General features: G+C 44.6%; 2 protein-coding genes across 2 annotated transcripts in view; one reads left to right on the top strand and one right to left on the bottom strand.

The window, feature by feature from the left end:
* The window catches only part of LOC106577516 (E3 ubiquitin-protein ligase pellino homolog 1), a 22,451-nt gene extending 18,361 nt beyond the window's left edge, over positions 1-4,090 (bottom strand). The window contains exon 1 of the mRNA XM_045701310.1: positions 3,920-4,090. The gene's annotated coding sequence lies outside the window, so the exon portion shown is untranslated. The remainder of the gene's footprint in view (positions 1-3,919) is intronic.
* Positions 3,568-24,811, top strand: LOC106577518 (CAAX prenyl protease 2). Its single transcript, XM_014155614.2, has 8 exons — positions 3,568-3,923; positions 5,258-5,360; positions 19,563-19,646; positions 19,722-19,800; positions 20,116-20,283; positions 20,623-20,694; positions 20,834-20,896; positions 21,118-24,811. Exons 1-8 carry the CDS (start codon positions 3,754-3,756, stop codon positions 21,345-21,347), a joined length of 969 nt encoding a protein of 322 aa, XP_014011089.1. The 5' UTR covers positions 3,568-3,753; the 3' UTR covers positions 21,348-24,811.

Here is a 24,811-nt window from a genome sequence, read left to right as displayed (position 1 = left end):
TTTTATAGGGAGATGTGATTATAGAGGTTGTAAAATTGAAGAAAGAGCAAGTTGTTGACTTGCTTAAAAACGTATGTGCTACCTCTTTCCAAGGAAAAATAACAGAAAATACACTACATGGCCAAAAGTCTACTTTCCAACAAGTCAGTTAGTCAAATTTCTGCCCTGCTACAGCTTCCCAGGTCAACTGTAAGTGCTGTTATTGTGAAATTGAAACTTATAGGAGCAACAACGGCTCAGCCCTGAAGTGGTAGGCCACACAAGCTCACAGAACGAGTGTTGAGTGTCAAAGAGTTTAGCGTGCAAAAATCCTCTGTTCCTGGTTGCTACACTCACTACAGAGTTCCAAACTGCCTCTGGAAACAATGTGTTTGTCAGGACCTTCATGAAATGGGTTCCAGGTGAAGCTGGTTGAGAGAATGCCAAGAGTGTGCAAAGCTGTCATCAAGGCAAAGGGTGGCTACTTTGAAGAATCTCAAATATAAAATATATAGGAGAGTGATGGAGTGCTGCATCAGATTACCTGGCCTCCACAATCACCCGGCCTCAACCCAGTTGAGATGGTTTGGGATAAGTTGGCCACAGATTTAAGAAAAATCAGCTAACAAGCCCTCAGCATATGTGGGAACTCCATCAATACTGTTGGAATATCATTCCAGGTGAAGCTGGATGAGAGAATGCCAAGAGTGTGCAAAGTTGTTATCAAGGCAAACGGTGGCTACTTTGAAGAAGCTGAAATATAAAATATATTTAGATTTTTTTAACACTTTATTGGTTACTACATGACTCCATATGTGTTATTTCATAGTTTTGATGTCTTCACTATTATTCTACATTGTAGAAAATAGTAAAAATAAAGAAAAACCCTTGAATGAGAAGGTGTGTCCAAACTTTTGACTGGTACTGTTTTTATGTATATGATGGTGTGTATACAGTAGACATTATGGACACACACACACACACACACACACACACACACACACACACACACACACACACACACACACACACACACAAACAACAGGTTTGCAGCATCTCATTCTCAATTTTTATGTTCCATATAACCAGTTTCCTATTCCCCATCATGTACTGTAGTTTTGCTGTGGTCTTGCTGTGCTTGTTAAAGAGGCCTCTATGTTCTCCTCCTGTGTCCTTGCTAGAGCCTACTGGGAATCTGTCTGTTTTGTTTCTCTTTTGCCTGCCCCTGTTCCTCCTCCTATTCTTCCTCCTCCCCCTATAGGGTAAATACACAACTTCGTTAATACTGTTTACAACTTCAAAGAGTAAATACAGACAATCCTAATGAGTAAGTTCCTCACACTTAAACATACTCCCATTCAAAATGCGTGCTTCACAGTCTTGTTAAATAGACTTCTGTCTACCGTCGCACAGATGAATCCTGCATGACTGATGCTTACTCATACAGGCAGTCCGTAAGCTGGTTGTCTGCTGTGACACAAGCATTTTTGTCCATAAATTTACTCCAATTAGGGGAGGGGATTTTAGAAACACTGGTGTGACGTTTTGATAACCATGTAAATTTCTCTATGACAAGGTGACTTTTATCAATATATTTGCCTGTATTTACACCCCCCAAAATGAAATGCTAATTAGCTGCTAATGTGGCTATCATAAAGAACTACAAATGCCATGATGATCTGGACAAGACTGCCGAATTGATGAAAAGGTAAGAATCTCTGGATGAACTAACATTAGCTAAATGTAGCAATGAATAAATTGGCTACGTTTTTTTTAAATGGACAATTCTGTGAAGTGTCTTGTGCAAGCTTTAAATTGACACAATACCTGTTAGCAAAGGTGCCAGCTAGAGATGACGTGCAGGAGCTTGCAGGGCTTTGTAGTTTTGCATGATGTCTACTTTGATGCTAATTAGCATTTTTGAATCTGAGAGTAAATAGAGCCAAATATATTGATAAAAGTCACCTTGTCTGAGAGAGATTTACATGGTTATCAAAACATCACATTAGGGGAAGCCTAGACTCGACACAGCCCTTATTTTAAATGTTTCTAAAATACCCTGTCGGAAAAATTAATGGTGGAAAACAATTGGAACCATTTCTGTTTGACCACTAGGTTTTATGGGTATTATGACACCTCAGTTGTGTTCGAATATTCATACTAATTGCACTAACCGTGCTATTGAGTACATAGTATGCTTATTGGTCATAGAATGGATATAGTTAGTATGCCAAAAGTTCCCGGATGTCATACTACATTCTCCAAAATTCGTCAGGAAAGGCGTGGCTTCACATTGTTTTCAGATTTGAAGAAAATGGCGGAAAATATGCAGTCGAAGTCCAACGAGAGCATAATTCATTGTTTTAATTAATTATGACAAATGTTAAGAAAATGTTGAGCAATATAATAAAGTAATGACTTTTCAAATAAGTTACCTTACATGTTATGTTAGCTGACAATTTGTTAGCTATGCTATCCTTGCGAACCACCTAGCATATCATTACAGCAGTATGTACCAGTATGTTAGCTAGCTACGTAACGTTAGTTGACTACTAATACATCAAACTTGCCAGTATATTAACTATATGCTATCTAACTAACTACCCAACGTTTATTGACTTGTTTATTCCCGTCATTCTTAGCTAAGTGGTGTAGTCGTTGTGCGTTCTCAGTGGACACTCGGGTGCTTTCGTAAATTCACTTTGTCTATCTACTCCGATTTCAAAGCAATCTCCTCTTAGCTTGGGTGCACGCTAGGGTCAACCCTATTCCTCGGCCAGAGCATCCAGTGTGCGCTCTGCCATGAATTTACAAACAGACAATCTGAAAACGCTCTGAATTTATGAACAACCAGAGCGCACTCTGGTACACCAGATTGAATTTAACACACCCAGTCATAAAATGTATTGCTAGTAATTTGTTACGCTAACAAGCTAGCAAGAGGTTGCATAGCAACAGCATCAACTTCCGGTAGACAGGCGAAGCTAGTACGCTCAATTGAAAGGATACTGTTCGTTTACAGTATACCAGAATTAACTAATAGTATATACTCATTAAGTATGTAGTATACCGTTTGTTAGTATGTATATTCGAGCACAGCTCTCTGTGGGTTCATTCATAAATTCACTCTGGCTATCTACTCCGATTTCAGAGCACTCGTCTGAGTGTGTCAGAGCACTCGTCTGAGTGTGCCAGAGCGCAGAATAACTGATGAATTTATGAACGCTCAACACCGGTTGAATATGGCCGGTGTCAGTAAACGTCGGCAAAAAGTGTAATTCAAGTGTTCCCAGCAGAACAGTTACAGTCACCAACGCTCTGGATAATATGAAAACTGCCTAATATGTCTGGAGGTAGCTAGCAAGCTAGCTAACTTTAGCCAGTTAGCTTGGGTGCTTGATTGCCGTTGTGAGATCAGAACCCTCGGATCAACCCTACTCCTCGGCCAGAGCGACCAGTGTGCGCTCTGAATTTACGAACTGACAATCTGACAACGCTCTGAATTTACGAACGCCCAGAGCGCGCTCTCTGGCACTCCAAAGTGAATTTACGAACGCACCCTATGATTGATCCTCAGTGCATTGATCATGGGAAGGTGTGCATCCGACGCAACGTGATGACGTTATATTATAACGCCAGGATATGTGAGCGAGAACTGACATTTTTCTTATCTTGCTTTTATGAATCTTTTCACGAATTAAAGTGGTCAAGGAATTACTACACCACGACATAAGCTCTTCGTTTAAACACAACCATTGACACTGTCCCCTCGCCATGGTAGAGGATGACGATTTAACGCCAAATCTTATGTCAAACCAAGTGTGGCGCGGCAATGGCGAGTTTGTACCTCCAGACGGAATATGCTGGGTGTCTGTACTGTCCTGTTTGCTGCTTGCCTGCTCCTACGTCGGGAGTTTATACGTATGGAGAAGTGACTTACCCAGGTAAGCCTCGTGTTTATTCAATTTCTTTACTTTCTTGATTCGTAGAAAATGCTGTAGAGGAATGTGGGAGCAGTAGTTAGCTATCCTGTCGGCGCATGTTAGGTGGTAGTTATCTAAATTAGGGAACTAAATAGCTAGCATGGCTTTCGTGCAGCAGTCTGGGGGCAATTCCATCGTAACAGAACGACGCTGAGACTCAAATCAAATTGTTATTTGTCACATACGCATGGTTTGCAGATGTTAATGCGAGTGTAGCGAAATGTTTGTGCTTCTAGTTCCGATCATGCAGTAATATCTAACAAGTAATCTAACAATTTCACAACAGCTACCCTATACACACCTGTGTAAAGGAATGAATAAGAAAATGTACATAAAAATATTTGGGTGAGCTATGGCCAAACTCAGATTTTTCACCTTGACATGTATGCCAAACAAAAATAATTGATTCCAAAGTTTAAAGAAACCATACAACTCTATGCACAAGGACTGCTTTTAACAATTTCTCCTGAACATTTCACAAAAACATTTTACTTAAGAACAGTGCAGTTTAAAAAAAAACCTGTGTTAAATATCTACTCTGTATTAAGATTAAAAGATGTCAGCAGAAAGAATAGGGTGTCAGCTATAATATGACACCTTTTTTTTTTTTTACTATTTTGGTTATATACTACAGTAAGTGAAGTGGGTTAACACCTGTGGGAGGGAGGACGGTAGCAGGTGACCCAACTGGTTTGTGACTGTCATTTCCCATTTTAGCCAATTAATTGAAATCATTCTGTGAAAGATTTTTCAGTTACGGATTTTGTAAGAGAATGACACATTTAAAAACTTAATAAATCATAAACAAAATTGATAGTCAGAAAAAATACTAGTTGGTAGGTCTATCTCATGAGGGAGAGAAATTAGGAAATATCTTAAATATGTTTTTTTTTTTGTAATAAAATGACAAGACACTCGGCAATATTTCTTAAACTTACAGAAGGCAAATCATTTCAGCAAAATTAAATACATGTTGATATTAGTTGTCAGGGGTCTTAACTTCAACATTATTCTGTTTTTATGTATTTTTAATAGGCCTATCTTAAGACTTGAATCTACTTTCTGGTAGATGTTATCTAAGAACCCTTTTACGTCTGTTTGACCAGAAATCAAAGCCTTCGCTTATTCCATTATTTGCTGGTAAATTAGCAAGCGATCAAACGCATCTGGGTTTATTTATTGTTTCCTGCTGAACTACAGTGTTCTTATACTAGTTTCTTGAGGAGTTTGTTTGTTTACAAAATGTAATTTTGACATGTGTCTGCTTGTGTGTCCATCACGTGCTTGCCCCCCAGAGACCACCCGGCCGTTATCAAGAGGCGATTCACCAGTGTCCTGATCGTATCTGCCGTGTCGCCTGCCTTCGTGTGGGCATGGAAAATGTACACTGGTGTGATGGTGAGTCTCTACACAGCACTGTCTCAGCAACCTTTATTTAACTAGGCAAGTCAGTTAAGAACAAATTCTTATTTACAATGACGGCCAAACCCGGACAACGCTGGGCCAATTGTGCGCCGCCTTATGGAGCCCAGCTATAGGCTGAGTGCTATACTGCCCTACAAAGGCAAAGTGCATTGACTACGAATTTGGTAAAAATCTTTGATCTGTTTTAATCAGGGGAGAGTGACCCTTCTCATTGAAGCCACGGAAGTTCAGGGCCGACCGCATTAATGCAGGCATTGTTTGCAGAAAACAGGATCCCCCCATTATAGTGAATGGAAAAATTGCAATCTTCATGTAATTTTTTTTTGGGGGGGGGAGACGATGATAGTACCAATAATTGCTTCTAATACACATGTTGTATGTCCTTGAACCGATTTTATAAAAAAATCGCACACAGAAGAAGTTCTAAGGATAATTTAGTTGCTAATGGCAGCCTGCAGTACCCCGGTCAGCCTTCAACTTTAGTTACACAATGAGAGGCAGCACTGAGGTAGCCAGCCCCATCACTTCCTGGGTCTTTTGTCAATTGGTTTGCTCAACTCCCGCGTCCTCTCTGGCCACCTTTTGAAAAAGGTAATCGAGGAGATGCTTCAAGGAGAGAGAAAGGGGACGAAAATACATTCGTTGGAAATGAGACTCCCCTTCTCCAATCGTGTGCCAATAGGCAAATTACGTTTACAGGGTGGAATCCAAAAATATGTATAAAGTGATACAAAAATAAAATTGCTAGTTGTGAAATACATTTTATAGAAAGATAAGTAGAATATAATTATTAAATGTTAGAGAAAACAATAGCTGATTCAAAGGGGGGTGGCAGATTTCAAAACTCTTCTGCAAAGGACTCTGGTTGGAAACACTTGTGCTTCCTTGCCAAAAGGAGACTATCATGAGGGGAGGACCGTCTTCCATTTGCCTACTAATGTATTGACACTCTCCTCAACCACTTATCGGTTTACGGGTCACGGAGGAGGGTGGACGGACTTTTTCCCAAATGAGAAAAGGCCCTGGAGTAGCTCAAACTGCACATGTTATGTCTCCATGAGTCGCCATCTTAACCGACTTAATTTGGCTTCAATGCGCTAATGAGACTTTACATAGGAATGGGTGGTGTCACGTGATCGATGGCTTTGTGTGTGTGTGTGTGTGTATATGTATGTACAGTTGAAGTCGTAAGTTTACATACACTTAGGTTGGAGTCATTAAAACACGTTTTTCAACCACTCCACAAATTTCTTGTTAACAAACTATAGTTTTGGCAAGTCGGTCAGGACATCTACTTTGTGCATGACACAAATAATTTTTCCAACAATTGTCTCTCTCCTCCCTGCTGCAGCGAACACCACATAACATCAACGTGTTTATCGCGCTGTCCGTGTTGCAGAAGCTGCAACATAATTACAGCCATGTGACTAGAAAGTTGTTACGGAAATCCCTAATTTGTTTAGGAAAACCATTTCTTATGCCCTCAATCCTTGCTCTCTTTACGTGACACGTATGCACGTGACCATAGCCCTATTCGCACGGGACTAGTATTACTAGAGAACGTAGGCTATGTAATTATTACTCCAGAATGTCCGTTATTCCAGAGGACGATTAAAACAGGATTACCTTAAACTGTAATAATTTTTTCCCAATAAATTTACAGTTGTGACGGAAGCCTAGAGGTTTCTATTCTAGTCATGAAGATACAGTATTTCAACATGTCCAGGCGGTAGGGCCACAGTGATAACTCTAGCTTGGTTCCCAAGTTTTTAAACCATACCAGACCATCTTTCCTATAGTGTCGCTATAATATTTGAATTGAGGAAGTGTGATCATAATCAGTGGGATATTTTGGCGATCCGCTGTAGGTCCTAAATGCCCCCCAGCCTTCAGATGTAAACTAAACAGTGCAATTGCACTTGAGATGCATTTTAATTATATGGATGAGAAAGTTAACCGTTTGGAAATGGTAAATTAGGTCAGTTGTATGCTGCTGCTTTTGCAATCAGACATTTCTCTCAAAACACAGGGATGTCGATTCGCACCGGACTAGGATTACCAGAGGAGTTCGGCAAAAAAACGGTATCTTATTCTGGCTAGAATTGTTACTGTCCTGCCATGTAATTAATAACTGACTGCAGATTCGGACGGGACTAAATGGTGTTTTGTGCTCGTTCACATAATTACATTACCCGACCTACATTAAGACTAAACACGATGTGCTCATAAGGCCTACAGCTGGTGGTGGTGATACAAGGCTGCTATACAGCTGCTGCTGGTGGTGGTGGTGATACAAGGCTGCTATACAGCTGGTGGTGGTGATACAAGGCTGCTATACAGCTGGTGGTGGTAATACAAGGCTGCTATACAGCTGCTGGTGGTGGTGATACAAGGCTGCTATACAGCTGGTGGTGGTGGTGGTACAAGGCTGCTATACAGCTGGTGGTGGTGGTGGTACAAGGCTGCTATACAGCTGGTGGTGGTGGTGGTACAAGGCTGCTATACAGCTGGTGGTGGTGGTGGTACAAGGCTGCTATACAGCTGGTGGTGGTGGTGGTGGTGGTACAAGGCTGCTATACAGCTGGTGGTGGTGGTGGTGATACAAGGCTGTTATACAGCTGGTGGTGGTGGTGATACAAGGCTGTTATACAGGTGGTGGTGGTGGTGGTGGTGGTGATGATACAAGGCTGCTATACAGCTGGTGGTGGTGATACAAGGCTGTTATACTGGTGGTGGTGGTGGTGGTGATGATACAAGGCTGCTATACAGCTGGTGGTGGTGGTGATACAAGGCTGCTATACAGCTGGTGGTGGTGGTGATACAAGGCTGCTATACAGCTGGTGGTGGTGGTGATACAAGGCTGCTATACAGCTGGTGGTGGTGGTGATACAAGGCTGCTATACAGCTGGTGGTGGTGGTGATACAAGGCTGCTATACAGCTGGTGGTGGTGGTGATACAAGGCTGCTATACAGCTGGTGGTGGTGGTGATACAAGGCTGCTTTACAGCTGGTGGTGGTGGTGATACAAGGCTGCTATACAGCTGGTGGTGGTGGTGATACAAGGCTGCTATACAGGTGGTGGTGGTGATACAAGGCTGCTATACAGGTGGTGGTGGTGGTGATACAAGGCTGCTATACAGCTGGGGGTGGTGGTGGTGGTGGTGATACAAGGCTGCAATACAGCTGGGGGTGGCGGTGGTGATACAAGGCTGCAATACAGCTGGGGGTGGCGGTGGTGATACAAGGCTGCAATACAGCTGGGGGTGGTGGTGGTGATACAAGGCTGCAATACAGCTGGGGGTGGTGGTGGTGGTGATACAAGGCTGCTATACAGCTGGGGGTGGTGGTGGTGGTGATACAAGGCTGCTATACAGCTGGGGGGTGGTGGTGGTGATACAAGGCTGCTATACAGCTGGGGGGGTGGTGGTGGTGATACAAGGCTGCTATACAGCTGGAGGTGGTGATACAAGGCTGCTATACAGCTGGAGGTGGTGATACAAGGCTGCTATACAGCTGGAGGTGGTGATACAAGGCTGCTATACAGCTGGAGGTGGTGATACAAGGCTGCTATACAGCTGGGTGGTGGTGATACAAGGCTGCTATACAGCTGGTGGTGGTGATACAAGGCTGCTATACAGCTGGTGGTGGTGATACAAGGCTGCTATACAGCTGGTGGTGGTGATACAAGGCTGCTATACAGCTGGTGGTGGTGATACAAGGCTGCTATACAGCTGGTGGTGGTGATACAAGGCTGCTATACAGCTGGTGGTGGTGATACAAGGCTGCTATACAGCTGGTGGTGGTGATACAAGGCTGCTATACAGCTGGTGGTGGTGATACAAGGCTGCTATACAGCTGGTGGTGGTGATACAAGGCTGCTATACAGCTGGTGGTGGTGATACAAGGCTGCTATACAGCTGGTGGTGGTGATACAAGGCTGCTATACAGCTGGTGGTGGTGATACAAGGCTGCTATACAGCTGGGGGGGGTGATACAAGGCTGCTATACAGCTGGGGTGGTGGTGATACAAGGCTGCTATACAGCTGGGGGGGTGATACAAGGCTGCTATACAGCTGGGGTTGGTGGTGGTGATACAAGGCTGCTATACAGCTGGGGGTGGTGGTGGTGGTGGTGGTGATACAAGGCTGCTATACAGCTGCTGGTGGTGGTGATACAAGGCTGCTATACAGCTGCTGGTGGTGGTGATACAAGGCTGCTATACAGCTGCTGGTGGTGGTGATACAAGGCTGCTATACAGCTGGTGGTGGTGGTGATACAAGGCTGCTATACAGCTGGTGGTGGTGGTGGTGGTGGTGATACAAGGCTGCTATACAGTTGATGGTGGTGATACAAGGCTGCAATACAGCTGGGGGTGGTGGTGGTGGTGGTGGTGATACAAGGCTGCAATACAGCTGGGGGTGGTGGTGGTGATACAAGGCTGCAATACAGCTGGGGGTGGTGGTGGTGATACAAGGCTGCAATACAGCTGGTGGTGGTGGTGATACAAGGCTGCAATACAGCTGGTGGTGGTGGTGATACAAGGCTGCAATACAGCTGGGGGTGGTGGTGGTGGTGATACAAGGCTGCAATACAGCTGGGGGTGGTGGTGGTGATACAAGGCTGCTATACAGCTGGGGGTGGTGGTGGTGGTGATACAAGGCTGCTATACAGCTGTAGGTGGTGATACAAGGCTGCTATACAGCTGGAGGTGGTGATACAAGGCTGCTATACAGCTGGAGGTGGTGATACAAGGCTGCTATACAGCTGGAGGTGGTGATACAAGGCTGCTATACAGCTGGAGGTGGTGATACAAGGCTGCTATACAGCTGGAGGTGGTGATACAAGGCTGCTATACAGCTGGAGGTGGTGATACAAGGCTGCTATACAGCTGGAGGTGGTGATACAAGGCTGCTATACAGCTGGAGGTGGTGATACAAGGCTGCTATACAGCTGGAGGTGGTGATACAAGGCTGCTATACAGCTGGAGGTGGTGATACAAGGCTGCTATACAGCTGGAGGTGGTGATACAAGGCTGCTATACAGCTGGAGGTGGTGATACAAGGCTGCTATACAGCTGGAGGTGGTGATACAAGGCTGCTATACAGCTGGAGGTGGTGATACAAGGCTGCTATACAGCTGGAAGGTGGTGATACAAGGCTGCTATACAGCTGGAAGGTGGTGATACAAGGCTGCTATACAGCTGGTGGTGGTGATACAAGGCTGCTATACAGCTGGTGGTGGTGATACAAGGCTGCTAACAGCTGGTGGTGGTGATACAAGGCTGCTATACAGCTGGTGGTGGTGGTGGTGATACAAGGCTGCTATACAGCTGGTGGTGGTGGTGGTGATACAAGGCTGCTATACAGCTGGTGGTGGTGGTGATACAAGGCTGCTATACAGCTGGTGGTGGTGGTGATACAAGGCTGCTATACAGCTGGTGGTGGTGGTGATACAAGGCTGCTATACAGCTGGTGGTGGTGGTGATACAAGGCTGCTATACAGCTGGTGGTGGTGGTGATACAAGGCTGCTTTACAGCTGGTGGTGGTGGTGATACAAGGCTGCTATACAGCTGGTGGTGGTGGTGATACAAGGCTGCTATACAGGTGGTGGTGGTGGTGGTATACAAGGCTGCTATACAGCTGGGGGTGGTGGTGATACAAGGCTGCTATACAGTTGATGGTGGTGATACAAGGCTGCAATACAGCTGGGGGTGGTGGTGGTGATACAAGGCTGCAATACAGCTGGTGGTGGTGGTGATACAAGGCTGCAATACAGCTGGGGGTGGTGGTGGTGATACAAGGCTGCAATACAGCTGGGGGTGGCGGTGGTGATACAAGGCTGCAATACAGCTGGGGGTGGCGGTGGTGGTGATACAAGGCTGCTATACAGCTGTGGGTGGTGGTGGTGGTGATACAAGGCTGCTATACAGCTGGGGGGGTGGTGGTGGTGATACAAGGCTGCTATACAGCTGGAGGTGGTGATACAAGGCTGCAATACAGCTGGGGGTGGTGGTGGTGATACAAGGCTGCTATACAGCTGGGGGTGGTGGTGGTGGTGATACAAGGCTGCTATACAGCTGGGGGGGTGGTGGTGGTGATACAAGGCTGCTATACAGCTGGAGGTGGTGATACAAGGCTGCTATACAGCTGGAGGTGGTGACACAAGGCTGCTATACAGCTGGAGGTGGTGATACAAGGCTGCTATACAGCTGGCGGTGGTGATACAAGGCTGCTATACAGCTGGCGGAGGTGATACAAGGCTGCTATACAGCTGGCGGTGGTGATACAAGGCTGCTATATAGCTGGCGGTGGTGATACAAGGCTGCTATACAGCTGGAGGTGGTGATACAAGGCTGCTATACAGCTGGAGGTGGTGATACAAGGCTGCTATACAGCTGGAGGTGGTGATACAAGGCTGCTATACAGCTGGAGGTGGTGATACAAGGCTGCTATACAGCTGGAGGTGGTGATACAAGGCTGCTATACAGCTGGAGGTGGTGATACAAGGCTGCTATACAGCTGGAGGTGGTGATACAAGGCTGCTATACAGCTGGAGGTGGTGATACAAGGCTGCTATACAGCTGGTGGTGGTGATACAAGGCTGCTATACAGCTGGTGGTGGTGATACAAGGCTGCTATACAGCTGGTGGTGGTGATACAAGGCTGCTATACAGCTGGTGGTGGTGATACAAGGCTGCTATACAGCTGGTGGTGGTGATACAAGGCTGCTATACAGCTGGTGGTGGTGATACAAGGCTGCTATACAGCTGGTGGTGGTGATACAAGGCTGCTATACAGCTGGTGGTGGTGATACAAGGCTGCTATACAGCTGGTGGTGGTGATACAAGGCTGCTATACAGCTGGGATGGTGGTGATACAAGGCTGCTATACAGCTGGGGGTGTGGTGATACAAGGCTGCTATACAGCTGGGGGGGGTGATACAAGGCTGCTATACAGCTGGGGGGGTGATACAAGGCTGCTATACAGCTGGGGGTGGTGGTGATACAAGGCTGCTATACAGCTGGGGGTGGTGGTGATACAAGGCTGCTATACAGCTGGGGGTGGTGGTGATACAAGGCTGCTATACAGCTGGGGGTGGGTGATACAAGGCTGCTATACAGCTGGGGGGTGATACAAGGCTGCTATACAGCTGGGGGTGGTGGTGGTGGTGATACAAGGCTGCTATACAGCTGGGGGTGGTGGTGGTGGTGGTGGTGATACAAGGCTGCTATACAGCTGGGGGTGGTGGTGACACAAGGCTGCTATACAGCTGCTGGTGGTGGTGATACAAGGCTGCTATACAGCTGGTGGTGGTGGTGATACAAGGCTGCTATACAGGTGGTGGTGGTGGTGATACAAGGCTGCTATACAGTTGATGGTGGTGATACAAGGCTGCAATACAGCTGGGGGTGGTGGTGGTGGTGGTGATACAAGGCTGCAATAGAGCTGGGGGTGGTGGTGGTGATACAAGGCTGCAATACAGCTGGTGGTGTATACAAGCCTGCAATACAGCTGGGGGTGGTGGTGGTGATACAAGGCTGCAATACAGCTGGGGGTGGTGGTGGTGATACAAGGCTGCAATACAGCTGGGGGTGGTGGTGGTGGTGATACAAGGCTGCAATACAGCTGGGGGTGGTGGTGGTGGTGATACAAGGCTGCTATACAGCTGGGGGGGGTGGCGGTGGTGATACAAGGCTGCTATACAGCTGGCAGAGGTGATACAAGGCTGCTATACAGCTGGCGGTGGTGATACAAGGCTGCTATACAGCTGGAGGTGGTGATACAAGGCTGCTATACAGCTGGAGGTGGTGATACAAGGCTGCTATACAGCTGGAGGTGGTGATACAAGGCTGCTATACAGCTGGAGGTGGTGATACAAGGCTGCTATACAGCTGGAGGTGGTGATACAAGGCTGCTATACAGCTGGAGGTGGTGATACAAGGCTGCTATACAGCTGGAGGTGGTGATACAAGGCTGCTATACAGCTGGAGGTGGTGATACAAGGCTGCTATACAGCTGGAGGTGGTGATACAAGGCTGCTATACAGCTGGAGGTGGTGATACAAGGCTGCTATACAGCTGGAGGTGGTGATACAAGGCTGCTATACAGCTGGAGGTGGTGATACAAGGCTGCTATACAGCTGGAGGTGGTGATACAAGGCTGCTATACAGCTGGAGGTGGTGATACAAGGCTGCTATACAGCTGGAGGTGGTGATACAAGGCTGCTATACAGCTGGAGGTGGTGATACAAGGCTGCTATACAGCTGGAGGTGGTGATACAAGGCTGCTATACAGCTGGAGGTGGTGATACAAGGCTGCTATACAGCTGGAGGTGGTGATACAAGGCTGCTATACAGCTGGAGGTGGTGATACAAGGCTGCTATACAGCTGGAGGTGGTGATACAAGGCTGCTATACAGCTGGAGGTGGTGATACAAGGCTGCTATACAGCTGGTGGTGGTGATACAAGGCTGCTATACAGCTGGTGGTGGTGATACAAGGCTGCTATACAGCTGGTGGTGGTGATACAAGGCTGCTATACAGCTGGTGGTGGTGATACAAGGCTGCTATACAGCTGGTGGTGGTGATACAAGGCTGCTATACAGCTGGGGATGGTGGTGGTGGTGATACAAGGCTGCTATACAGCTGGGGGGGGGGTGATACAAGGCTGCTATACAGCTGGGGGGTGGTGGTGGTGGTGATACAAGGCTGCTATACAGCTGGGGGTGGTGGTGGTGGTGGTGATACAAGGCTGCTATACAGCTGGGGGTGGTGGTGGTGGTGGTGATACAAGGCTGCTATACAGCTGGGGGTGGTGGTGATACAAGGCTGCTATACAGCTGCTGGTGGTGGTGATACAAGGCTGCTATACAGCTGCTGGTGGTGGTGATACAAGGCTGCTATACTAAGCCTACTAATGATAATGACATTACTTATTATTATTATTATAATATTCATAAGAAGGAGATCAAGAAAAAGGAGCATTATTATTATAAATATTATTTCTCTGACAAAAGGCTGCTATACAGCTGGGGGGGGTGGTGATACAAGGCTGCTATACAGCTGGGGGGGGTGGTGGTGGTGATACAAGGCTGCTATACAGCTGGGGGGGTGGTGGTGATACAAGGCTGCTATACAGCTGGGGGTGGTGGTGATACAAGGCTGCTATACAGCTGGGGGTGGTGGTGATACAAGGCTGCTATACAGCTGGGGGTGGTGGTGATACAAGGCTGCTATACAGCTGGGGTTGGTGGTGGTGGTGGTGATACAAGGCTGCTATACAGCTGGGGGTGGTGGTGATACAAGGCTGCTATACAGCTGGGGGGGGTGGTGATACAAGGCTGCTATACAGCTGGGGGGGGTTGTGATACAAGGCTGCTATACAGCTGGGGGTGGTGGTGGTGGTGATACAAGGCTGCTATACAGCTGGGGGTGGTGGTGATACAAGGCTGCTATACAGCTGGGGGTGGTGGTGGTGGTGGTGATACAAGGCTGCTATACAGCTGGGGGTGGTGGTGGTGATACAAGGCTGCTATACAGCTGGGGGGTGGTGGTGATACAAGGCTGCTATACAGCTGGGGGGGGTTGTGATACAAGGCTGCTATACAGCTGGGGGTGGGGGGGTTGTGATACAAGGCTGCTATACAGCTGGGGGTGGTGGTGGTGGTGGTGATACAAGGCTGCTATACAGCTGGGGGTGGTGGTGGTGGTGGTGATACAAGGCTGCTATACAGCTGGGGGTGGTGGTGGTGGTGATACAAGGCTGCTATACAGCTTGGGGTGGTGGTGGTGGTGGTGGTGATACAAGGCTGCTATACAGCTGCTGGTGGTGGTGATACAAGGCTGCTATACAGCTGCTGGTGGTGGTGATACAAGGCTGCTATGCTAAGCCTACTAATGATAATGACATTACTTATTATTATTATTATAATATTCATAAGAAGGAGATCAAGAAAAAGGAGCATTATTATTATAAATATTATTTCTCTGACAAAAGTGTAAACATTAAATACATTATAAATAATAACAGAAGCTGTTCTAACGAAAAAAAAAGTGTAAAGCCTATATAACAGCAAAGCAAAGATTTAAAAATAGCCAAATTTGTTTACTTGACATATCATTAGGCTTGGTGCTCATGGAATCAGTAGGCTATTAAACAAACACTCAAACAGCAACAGAAGCAGGCTCTGTCTTATTTCTGTAGATACAGTAGCAGTCAGTTTGGACACACCTACTCATTTTCTACATTGCAGAATAATAGTGGAGACATCAAAAATATGAAATAACACATGTCGTAACCCCAAAAGTGTTAAACAAATCAAAATATATTTTATATTCTTCAAAGTAGCCACCGTTTGCCTTGATGACTGCTTTGCCCACTTTTGTGTATTCTCTCAACCAGCTTCATGAGGAATGCTTTTCCAACAGTCTTGAAGGAGTCCCCACATATGCTGAGCACTTGTTGGCTGCTTTTCCTATGCTCTGCGGCCCAACTCATCCCAAACCATCTCAATTGGGATGAGGTCGGGTGAATGGAGGCCAGGTCAAATAGCTCTTACACAGCCTGGAGGTGTGTAAGGTCATTGTCTTGTTGAAAAACAAATGATAGTCCCACTAAGCGCAAACCAGATGGGATGACGTATCGCTGCAGAATGCTGTGGTAGCCATGCTGGTTAAGTGTGCCTTGAATTCTAAATAAATCACAGACGGTGTCACCAGCAAGCACCCCCACACCATCACATCACCTGCTTCACGGTGGGAACCACACATGCAGATATCATCCGTTCACCTACTCTGCGTCTCACAAAGATACGTGGTTGGAACCAAAAATCTCAAATTTGTACTCATCAGATCAAAGGACAGAATTCCACCGGTCTAATATCCATTGCTCGTGTTTCTTGGCCCAAGCAAGTCTCTTCTTGTTGGTGTCCTTTAGTAGTGTTTTATTTTCAGCAATTCGACCATGAAGGCCTGATTTCACACAGTCTCCTCTGAACTGTTGATGTGTCTTACTTGAACTCTGAAGCATTTATTTGGGCTGCAATCTGAGGCTGGTAACTCTAATGAACTTATCCTCTGCTGCAAAGTTAACTCTGGGTCTTCATTTCCTGTGGCGGTCCTCATGAGAGCCAGTTTCATCATGGCGCTTGATGGTTTTTGCGACTGCACTTAAAGAAACGTTCAAAGTTCTTAATGTTCCGTTTTGACTGACCACAATGTCTTAAAGTAATGGACTGTCGTTTCTCTTTGCAAATGAACTTTTAACAAGGCACACCTGTTAATTGAAATGCGTTCCAGGTGACTACCTCATGAAGCTGGTTGAGAGAATGCCAAGACTGTGCAAAGCTGTTATCAAGGCAAAGGGCGGCTACTTTGAAGAATCTCAAATTTGAAATATATTTGATTTAACACTTTTTTTGGTTACTACATGATTCCATATGTGTTCGTAGTTTTGATGTCTTCACTATTATTCTACAATTTTGAAAATACCGTTTTCTACAGCGCATTTGGTAAAAATGACCCAGCAAATTACATTGGTTGTCCATCAATTTAATAAAGCCTATAATTTAATGTTGCTAAACCATTGTACAAACATCTGAATGCTGAAGGTGCCGTGCAGATGTTGCTTACGAATATTAGAACTAGAGGCTGACCGATTAATCGGAATGGCCGTTTTCATAACAATCGGTAATCTGCATTTTTGGACACCGATTATGGCCGATTACGTTGCACTCCATGAGGAGACTGCGTGGCAGGCTGTTACGCAAGTGCAGCAAGGAGCCAAGGTAAGTTGCTAGCTAGCATTAAACTTAACTTATAAAAAAACTATCAATCTTAACATAATCACTAGTTAACTACACATGGTTGATGATGTTACTAGTTCATCTAGCTTGTCCTGCGTTGCATATAATCGATGCGGTGCCTGTTAAATTATCATCGAATTACAGCCTACTTCACCAAACGGGTGCTGATTTAACAAGCGCATTCGCAAATAAAGCCCTGTCGTGGCACCAATGTTTACCTAACCATAAACATCAATGCCTTCCTTAAAATCAATACACAAGTATATATTTTTAAACCTGCATATTTAGTTAATATTGCCTGCTAACATGAATTTCTTTTAACTAGGGAAATTGTGTCACTTCTCTTGCGTTCCGTGCAAGCAGAGTCAGGGTATATGCAGCAGTTTGGGCCGCCTGGCTCATTGCGAACTGTGTGAAGACCATTTCTTCCTAACAAAGACCGTAATTCATTTGCCAGAATTGTACATAATTATGACATAACATGGAAGGTTGTGCAATGTAACAGCAGTATTTAGACTTGGGGATGCCACCCGTTAGATAAAATACGGAACGGTTCCGTATTTCACTGAAAGAATAAACGTTTTGTTTTCGAAATGATAGTTTCCAGATTTGACCATATTAATGACCTAAGGCTCGTATTTATGTGTTATTATAATTAAGTCTATGATTTGATAGAGCAGTCTGACTGAGCGATGGTAGGCAGCAGCAGGCTCGTACGCATTCATTTAAACAGCACTTTCCTACGTTTGCCAGCAGCTCTTCGCTGTGCTTCAAGCAACAGCTGTTTATGACTTCAAGCCTATCAACTCCCGAGATTAGGCTGGCAATACTATAGTGCCTATAAGAACATCCAATAGTCAAAGGTATATGAAATACAAATGGTATAGAGAGAAATAGTCCTATAATTACTACAATAACTACAACCTAAAACATCTTTACCTGGGAATATTGAAGACTCATGTTAGAAGGAACCACCAGCTTTCATATGTTCTGAGCAAGGAACTTAAACGTTAGCTTTCTTACATGGCACATATTGCACTTTTACTTTCTTCTCCAACACTTTGTTTTTGCATTATTTAAACCAAATTGAACATGTTTCATTATTTATTTGAGACTAAATTGATTTTATTGATGTATTATATTAATTTAAAAGAAGTTCATTCAGTATCGTTGTAATTGTCATTATTATATATTAAAATCGGCCGATTTTAATCGGTATCAGCTTTTTTGGTCTTCCAATAATCGGTATCTGCGTTGAAAAATCATAATCGGTCGACCTCTAATTAGAACAGGGATAGGGTAGGCCGCCTTCTCGTTGGAGTGAGCAGCTGCGTCTCCTGCACTGTGGGCACAGTTGTTATCCGAATTGTAGATCATTGTCATATGCAGTTACATGCATAAATGTTAGGCTGAAGGAGACGACTCATCAATTCCGTCACTACCGATTTTTTTTAAGTCATTTTTTAGAATAAAAAATAAAAACCGCTGATTCGTAACGTTTGAATCATTTTTCTTACGGATGCATGCCTTATTTGGATTGGTTTGGGCTCCCACTAACCGATGCACTGGCATCTTAAACTTTTGACGTAGTGGTGGAGTGTCGACTCAAATAATTGATTCCTCGACTCCTTGCACATCGACTCCCATTTCTTTGTGTCAATTTTAGATTCCACTAGGTATTCAGTATTTTTGAATCCGAGGCGACTGATTTTAGTTTCCGTACTTCCGAGAACACAAACACTCGCATCTTTCACAGTGAGCGAGGGACGGAGAGAGAGGGGCACAGTATAGGCAGGTCGGCCACCAGGCAGACGGAGTCAAAACCATGCGCTATGCCTATCAGGAATCAAAAGCTGTATCTTGCAATTTTTTTGGGCTTGTAATTTCTCGACTTCAGTAAAGCAGGGCCTAGGATACTGAGATGAGTGTGATGCAACACTATGCTGTCACACAGACACACACATACAGTGTCTGCTCTCATGTGCACGGGTTCGCTTCAAGCTGTTCACAGCATGGTAGCCAGGGCTTCAAAACAGAGGAGAAGTTGAGCCTCGCGCTTCAACGCTCTTAGTTGTTGTGGAAATTGACCCACAATGCTGTTTACTTTCTACCTTTAAATTACACAACTTTCCCCAGGCCTTTATAGCCTAGCGTCTAGTTAGGCTATAACACAGAATATAAGGTTTTGGGATTACTGCACTGTGCTTTTAATTTTACGGGGCAAGAAAAACATCAAAGCTGTTTTTCGGTTAGAGATTTTTCTTAATGTTAGGAATTCCAATTTTGTTTAAAGTTTTAACGTTCACATCCCTAATACACATGAAAACATTTCCATGAATTCCATCAGTATGTCTCATTTTGTTCTTCCACAGTCTGGTCCCTCGTTGCTGGCTCTGATGGGCATTCGCTTTGAGGGCCTCATCCCAGCCATCATACTGCCTCTGCTGCTCACCATGGTAATAGAAACTCGCTTTGATCGACCTCTGCCTATGGTCTGACCGTTGGTTGACCTCTGACCTTTGCTCTGGTAGGTGCTGTTTGTTGGCCCCCTGATCCAGCTGGCTATGGACTGCCCCTGGGGCTTCATGGATGGGATACGGGTGACCTTTGGTGAGATACTGTCTGGAGATTATTATTCATCCAATATGTCTATTACTGTGTTATCCTGGAGTGGAGACTATTCATTTCTGCTATATGTCAAATTTAGATTATGACCTAAATCTTAACCTAAGATTTGGACGCTTAACTTGAGTTTCGTTCAAACCTCCCACTGACACCAATGCATGATTTATAAGTTAAGTGTGCCAATCTCAAAGTAGGATTCAGCCCTAAGTGCATCCATTTTTCCTAGACGTGTACAGTATCCCTCTCACACGCACAATATCGCATACATCATCTCTCTAAAGCTTTCTGTCCCTTCCACAGACCCGTGGTTCTGGGCTCTGTGCCTCAGTGACATGCGCTGGCTGAGGAACCAGGTGGTGGCCCCTCTGACTGAGGAGCTGGTGTTCAGGGCCTGTATGCTGCCCATGCTGGTACCCTGCACCAGTCCTTCCACTGCCATCTTCACCTGCCCCCTCTTCTTCGGAGTGGGTGAGTCCCACTCAATAAACAGCATAGGGGGATCTTCTAGATCTTTCCTCGATCCCAACTGACAAAAATAGCTAATTTAATTAGAACAACTCTTAAAATGTGTCTGATATGTAAGTTTATGTCAGTGCCATGTACTACATTTAAATTTGCGGTGTATATATGCGAAGATGAGCGTTTTTATAAGGGGAATATGATTTAACCTGTGTTTTGGAAACTGCTGGATGCAATCAATTGTGAGTTGCAGTATTCTGAACTCTCCTAGGATAATGTGCCCTTCCCAACTATTTGAAATATAATGGATATTTTGCTTGTGCTAAATGTCAACTGTTTTCTTCGCAGCCCACTTTCATCATGTGATCGAGCTGCTGCGTTTCAGACAGGGCACCCTGTCTGGGATCTTTCTCGCTGCAGGTAAGGACCATACCATATTCATTGTTCTTCTACCTTCACTTCCATGTGCTGGTAGTTTGTTATGCCTTTCTTTTTCCATGCACCGTTAGATTGTTTAGGAGTGGTTAGTTAATGACTTGTTGTGCTGTTTGCTTTGCAGTATTCCAGTTCTCCTACACCGCTGTCTTTGGAGCTTACACTGCCTTCATATTCATCAGAACAGGTGATCCTACAGTTTCTCTCTTTCTGGTGTACAGAAAACGCACACGCCTAATATATGTTTCATTTTGTTTTAGATGGTGAAAGCTCTACATAAATGCTATGTCTCAAGGCACTTCACATTGTTTGGGGCTAACTCACCCCATCCACTACTACTGTGTACTGTAATACCAACCTGTATGCATTATATGCAGTCTTGTCATTCCCTTCCCCTCTGGTCGTCAGGTCACCTGGTGGGGCCGGTGCTGTGCCACTCGTTCTGTAACCACATGGGCTTCCCGGCCCTTGGCATGGCCCTGGAGCACCCCCACCGCCTCACCGTCCTGTCCTGCTACTTGCTGGGGGTCCTCCTTTTCCTTCTTCTCCTCTTCCCCCTCACAGACCCCATCTTCTACGGCCTTCCCACCCCCGTCTGCACCCTGGCATCCGTCCCCAGCTCCCTCTGCGTCTCCTGATCCCACCCCCACCAAACACCCCTCTGTATTAGATGGTCTGATCCACTGAGCGGGTCGCCACCACCAGCCAAAAGTAGGAGCGGTTCCAAGTGGTCCAAGAACGAGGGGTGTTTTAGCTCTTCGGTCATGCCCGCTTGAGTGTGATTTCTCTGGTGGGATGTGGGAAGGTGAGCAGAGGTGAGGGTTTAGGTAATTTCAGGTATGGACACTCAATGCTATGGGCTGTCTCTACTATGTATGCTGCTGGGGGGGAGCAGGGTAACTTAAATAGCCATTCCTTATGTTCAGGTCACATTGGCTTTCAGTCAGTCAGTTAGCCAGTCAGTCTATAGGCCTACGTGGTCTGTAGTGTAGGAACACTATCTGGCTATGATGTGAGGCACTGTAGTAGTAATACATTCTAGTGGTGAATATTTCAGTGTTTTCATAGGTCCTAGATGCTGAATAAGAGTATTTATTTACACATCTGCATGTTTCTATAATGTAGTGTTTATTTGTTTTATTGGTGGGGGATGTAGTGGGTTGAGGGTTGGGTTGGATTGTTACTATTGTAAAGGGTTGGACGTGCAGACTGTTTTTTTTCCATTACCTCTTCTATGACAGTTTAGCCACGATGCTCTCAGCTTTTAACTCAGGCTGATATTTGAATTGGCTGCAAAGCCTTTCTGTCCAACTGTTTTAAGACGCCAGACAATTCGTGTTAGGCGATGTCACAAAGGGTACAGTCTTTACCCAGCCCTGAATTCAATCATTCACTCTAGTTGACGCTCATTCCAAATATCCATTCCAAGTCATGCAGATAGAAGCCTATAATTACTAAAGCTAACAATACCATTGCTCATTTGTTGGGCCAGGAGTTTTTCCCTGACCATGTGAACCTGGTCAGGAAAAACTCTGGGCCCCTACCATTCGCTTCACACACAGTTCTACCCAGGGTTATCTATGTTCATTTTATTTGAGTGTTTAAAGAGGGAATTACCTTAAGCTGGGCTGCGATGACAGACCGTTTCCCCCTCAAGGGACTCAAACCCTCTAGAACACTCAGGTGTAGTCATATGTATGTCGTTTTGAATGCTATCTACCCACTACTTAGCATGCTGCTACACGTACGGATGTCAGACAAGACGACGCGTTTACATTTTTCGCACAAACCGAGCTATACTCCAAAAGAAGATCATGTACAGACTCAGTGTTATATCGCAATGTTTATCCACTTACTCATCTCAGCTACTGAAACTTTGCATCGTTTTTTTGAAAATACGTTACTTATTTGACCAGGCTATGACCATTGTAGTCCATTTCACTGTATAGACAGGGCGTTTAGGTGAAAATGTTCCTTTTTTTTTTTTTTAAATAATTTCAAATCAAATTTGACACATTTAGCAGTTGTTACTGCGGGTGTAGCGAAATGCTTGGTGGTTTGTAGATTTTTACGGGGAACGCTAATGGACTTTATCCCCTTTTTATGAACCCGGCGCAATACTATGTAACAACTCCAGTTGACTAAAACAGAAGTGTAGACTGGTTTATCAACTAGAAGATTGCATCACACTGAATGTATTGAAATGGGATGTCAAGGTAAATGAATGAACTGATCATTTTGTAAACAGACTTCACTGTGTAAATTGGATCCATATTTTTGGAGAGGCCCCTGCAAAAGGCTCTAACGTTCACTGACGGGAAGATAGATCTGTGAAGCTTTCTACCACAGCAGCGAGGAGTTGTCAGTTGCTGTACTGTATAATCTATGAAGTAGTTACATTACGCTCTTCAGCAATAACTTAGTGGATGGAAAATGACCAAAATCAGGGAATTATCTGAAAAAGCTGTATATATGTGAATAAAAAATAAATATATGCCCATTCCTGTCGTTTAGAGGTGAAATGTTAAATACTATGGTGATTGAAGGTTTTGACATCAGAATAATGATCAGCCAGTATTTTGAGTAGATCGTTTGTTAAAGCTGACCTCAGATGGGCCATATATCCCCAAGTTGAAGGTTTTAATATACATTCTCTTGAATGAACCTGCAAGGTACATGCATCCAGACCAGCTGTAATGATCTAAAATGTACGCCAGAGAGCGCCAGAGTACCAAGTCTGGGTGTTGTGCTGTGGAAATGTGAATCACAGGAATCTGGGACCTTCGCACATCTGTTCATTAGGTTTCTCTGATGGGTGGTCATCCGTCACTTGAAAAAAAACAATCCTTTTTTTTTTTTATTCTGTTATTTCCTCTTGCCTCTTCGTCTCATCACACGGCGCCCCGTCCCAATAGAGAAGTCGTATATAGTTCTAGAGAGGAAAGGGGAGTTTGACCCTAAGAACTTAGATAGCTACCTGTCTCTCTGTTGAGCATTCTCTCTGATCAATTTAACAAAGACTCTAGCCTTTCTTTTTAGAGTCAAACTCTAAACTATCTTGCGGTCTCCATCTCACATCCAAAATGATGCCCTTGAATGTTTTTGCCTGAGGCGTTGGCCTAGCCCCTAGAAAAACATTTTTGGAGTTCAATCAATCACTGGTTTCGGAGAATCTGAGATGTTTAACCCTACAGAGACATGCTGTCAGGTTCAGGTAGCCGATCAATTTCGACAACAAAGTAAATCTACACATTCACGTCTCAATGTCGAAGCTGTGTTGAATTTGTATTAGGTAGGGTCAGAAGAAGCACATGTAGAGAGGTGTTTCAATACAATCAAGTTTCATCTGTGCTCACCCGTTGCTTATCATTCTCCCACATCATCAACATTGTCCCCTTTTGGAAAAGAGACATTTCTCGTAAAGATTGTCCCTGGCTCGTATTGTATGAATCCTGCCTTAGGATTCACACTTTAGGCTACTTCTCACCACTGTTCTTACTTTATTTTCCTGGCATTGACTTGAATTGAAATCCGGTAGACATAACTAGGCTTCAGAAATGCTGACTCCACTTTCATGCTGAAAACACTGTCACATTGTATGTATCTTTCTTCATTTTTCTCTCAAATGTCCTAGCAAAACAATCGTATCAACAGTACTCTAAGTAGTGACTTACAGTATATGCATAGACCGGAAACACAGCAGTAGAGACAGGAATATATATATATTTTTGTAACTGAATATGTAGCTCTGCTATTTTAGTAAAACAACACAACAGAATGATTTTAAAGCTTGGATTTTTCAGACTAGTTGAATACGTGCTGTGACTCTGACCTGGTTGTAAAAAACCAACAACAATATTATCCAGATGTTTTTATTAAAGACTTTATTTTGTAAATCAAATCTATTTTGGTGACATGGACTTGAATGTACTGATATGTGCATGTGTATTTTGTGTGTGCAATGCCATTTTTTGGAGACTCACCAATCTTCAATGGCCAGTGTTTTTATGATGACAATCTTTTATGGGATCTTATAGAAATCACACACTGCAAAAATAATCTCAGCCATTCGGAAATAAACTATCTAATTTTATAAATCGTC

The sequence above is a fragment of the Salmo salar genome, chromosome ssa18 (assembly GCF_905237065.1).
Source record: "Salmo salar chromosome ssa18, Ssal_v3.1, whole genome shotgun sequence".
Classification (NCBI taxonomy): Eukaryota; Metazoa; Chordata; class Actinopteri; order Salmoniformes; family Salmonidae; genus Salmo; species Salmo salar.
The sequence above is the reverse complement of the archived record's forward strand: the minus strand, read 5'-3'. Positions and strand labels throughout refer to the sequence as shown.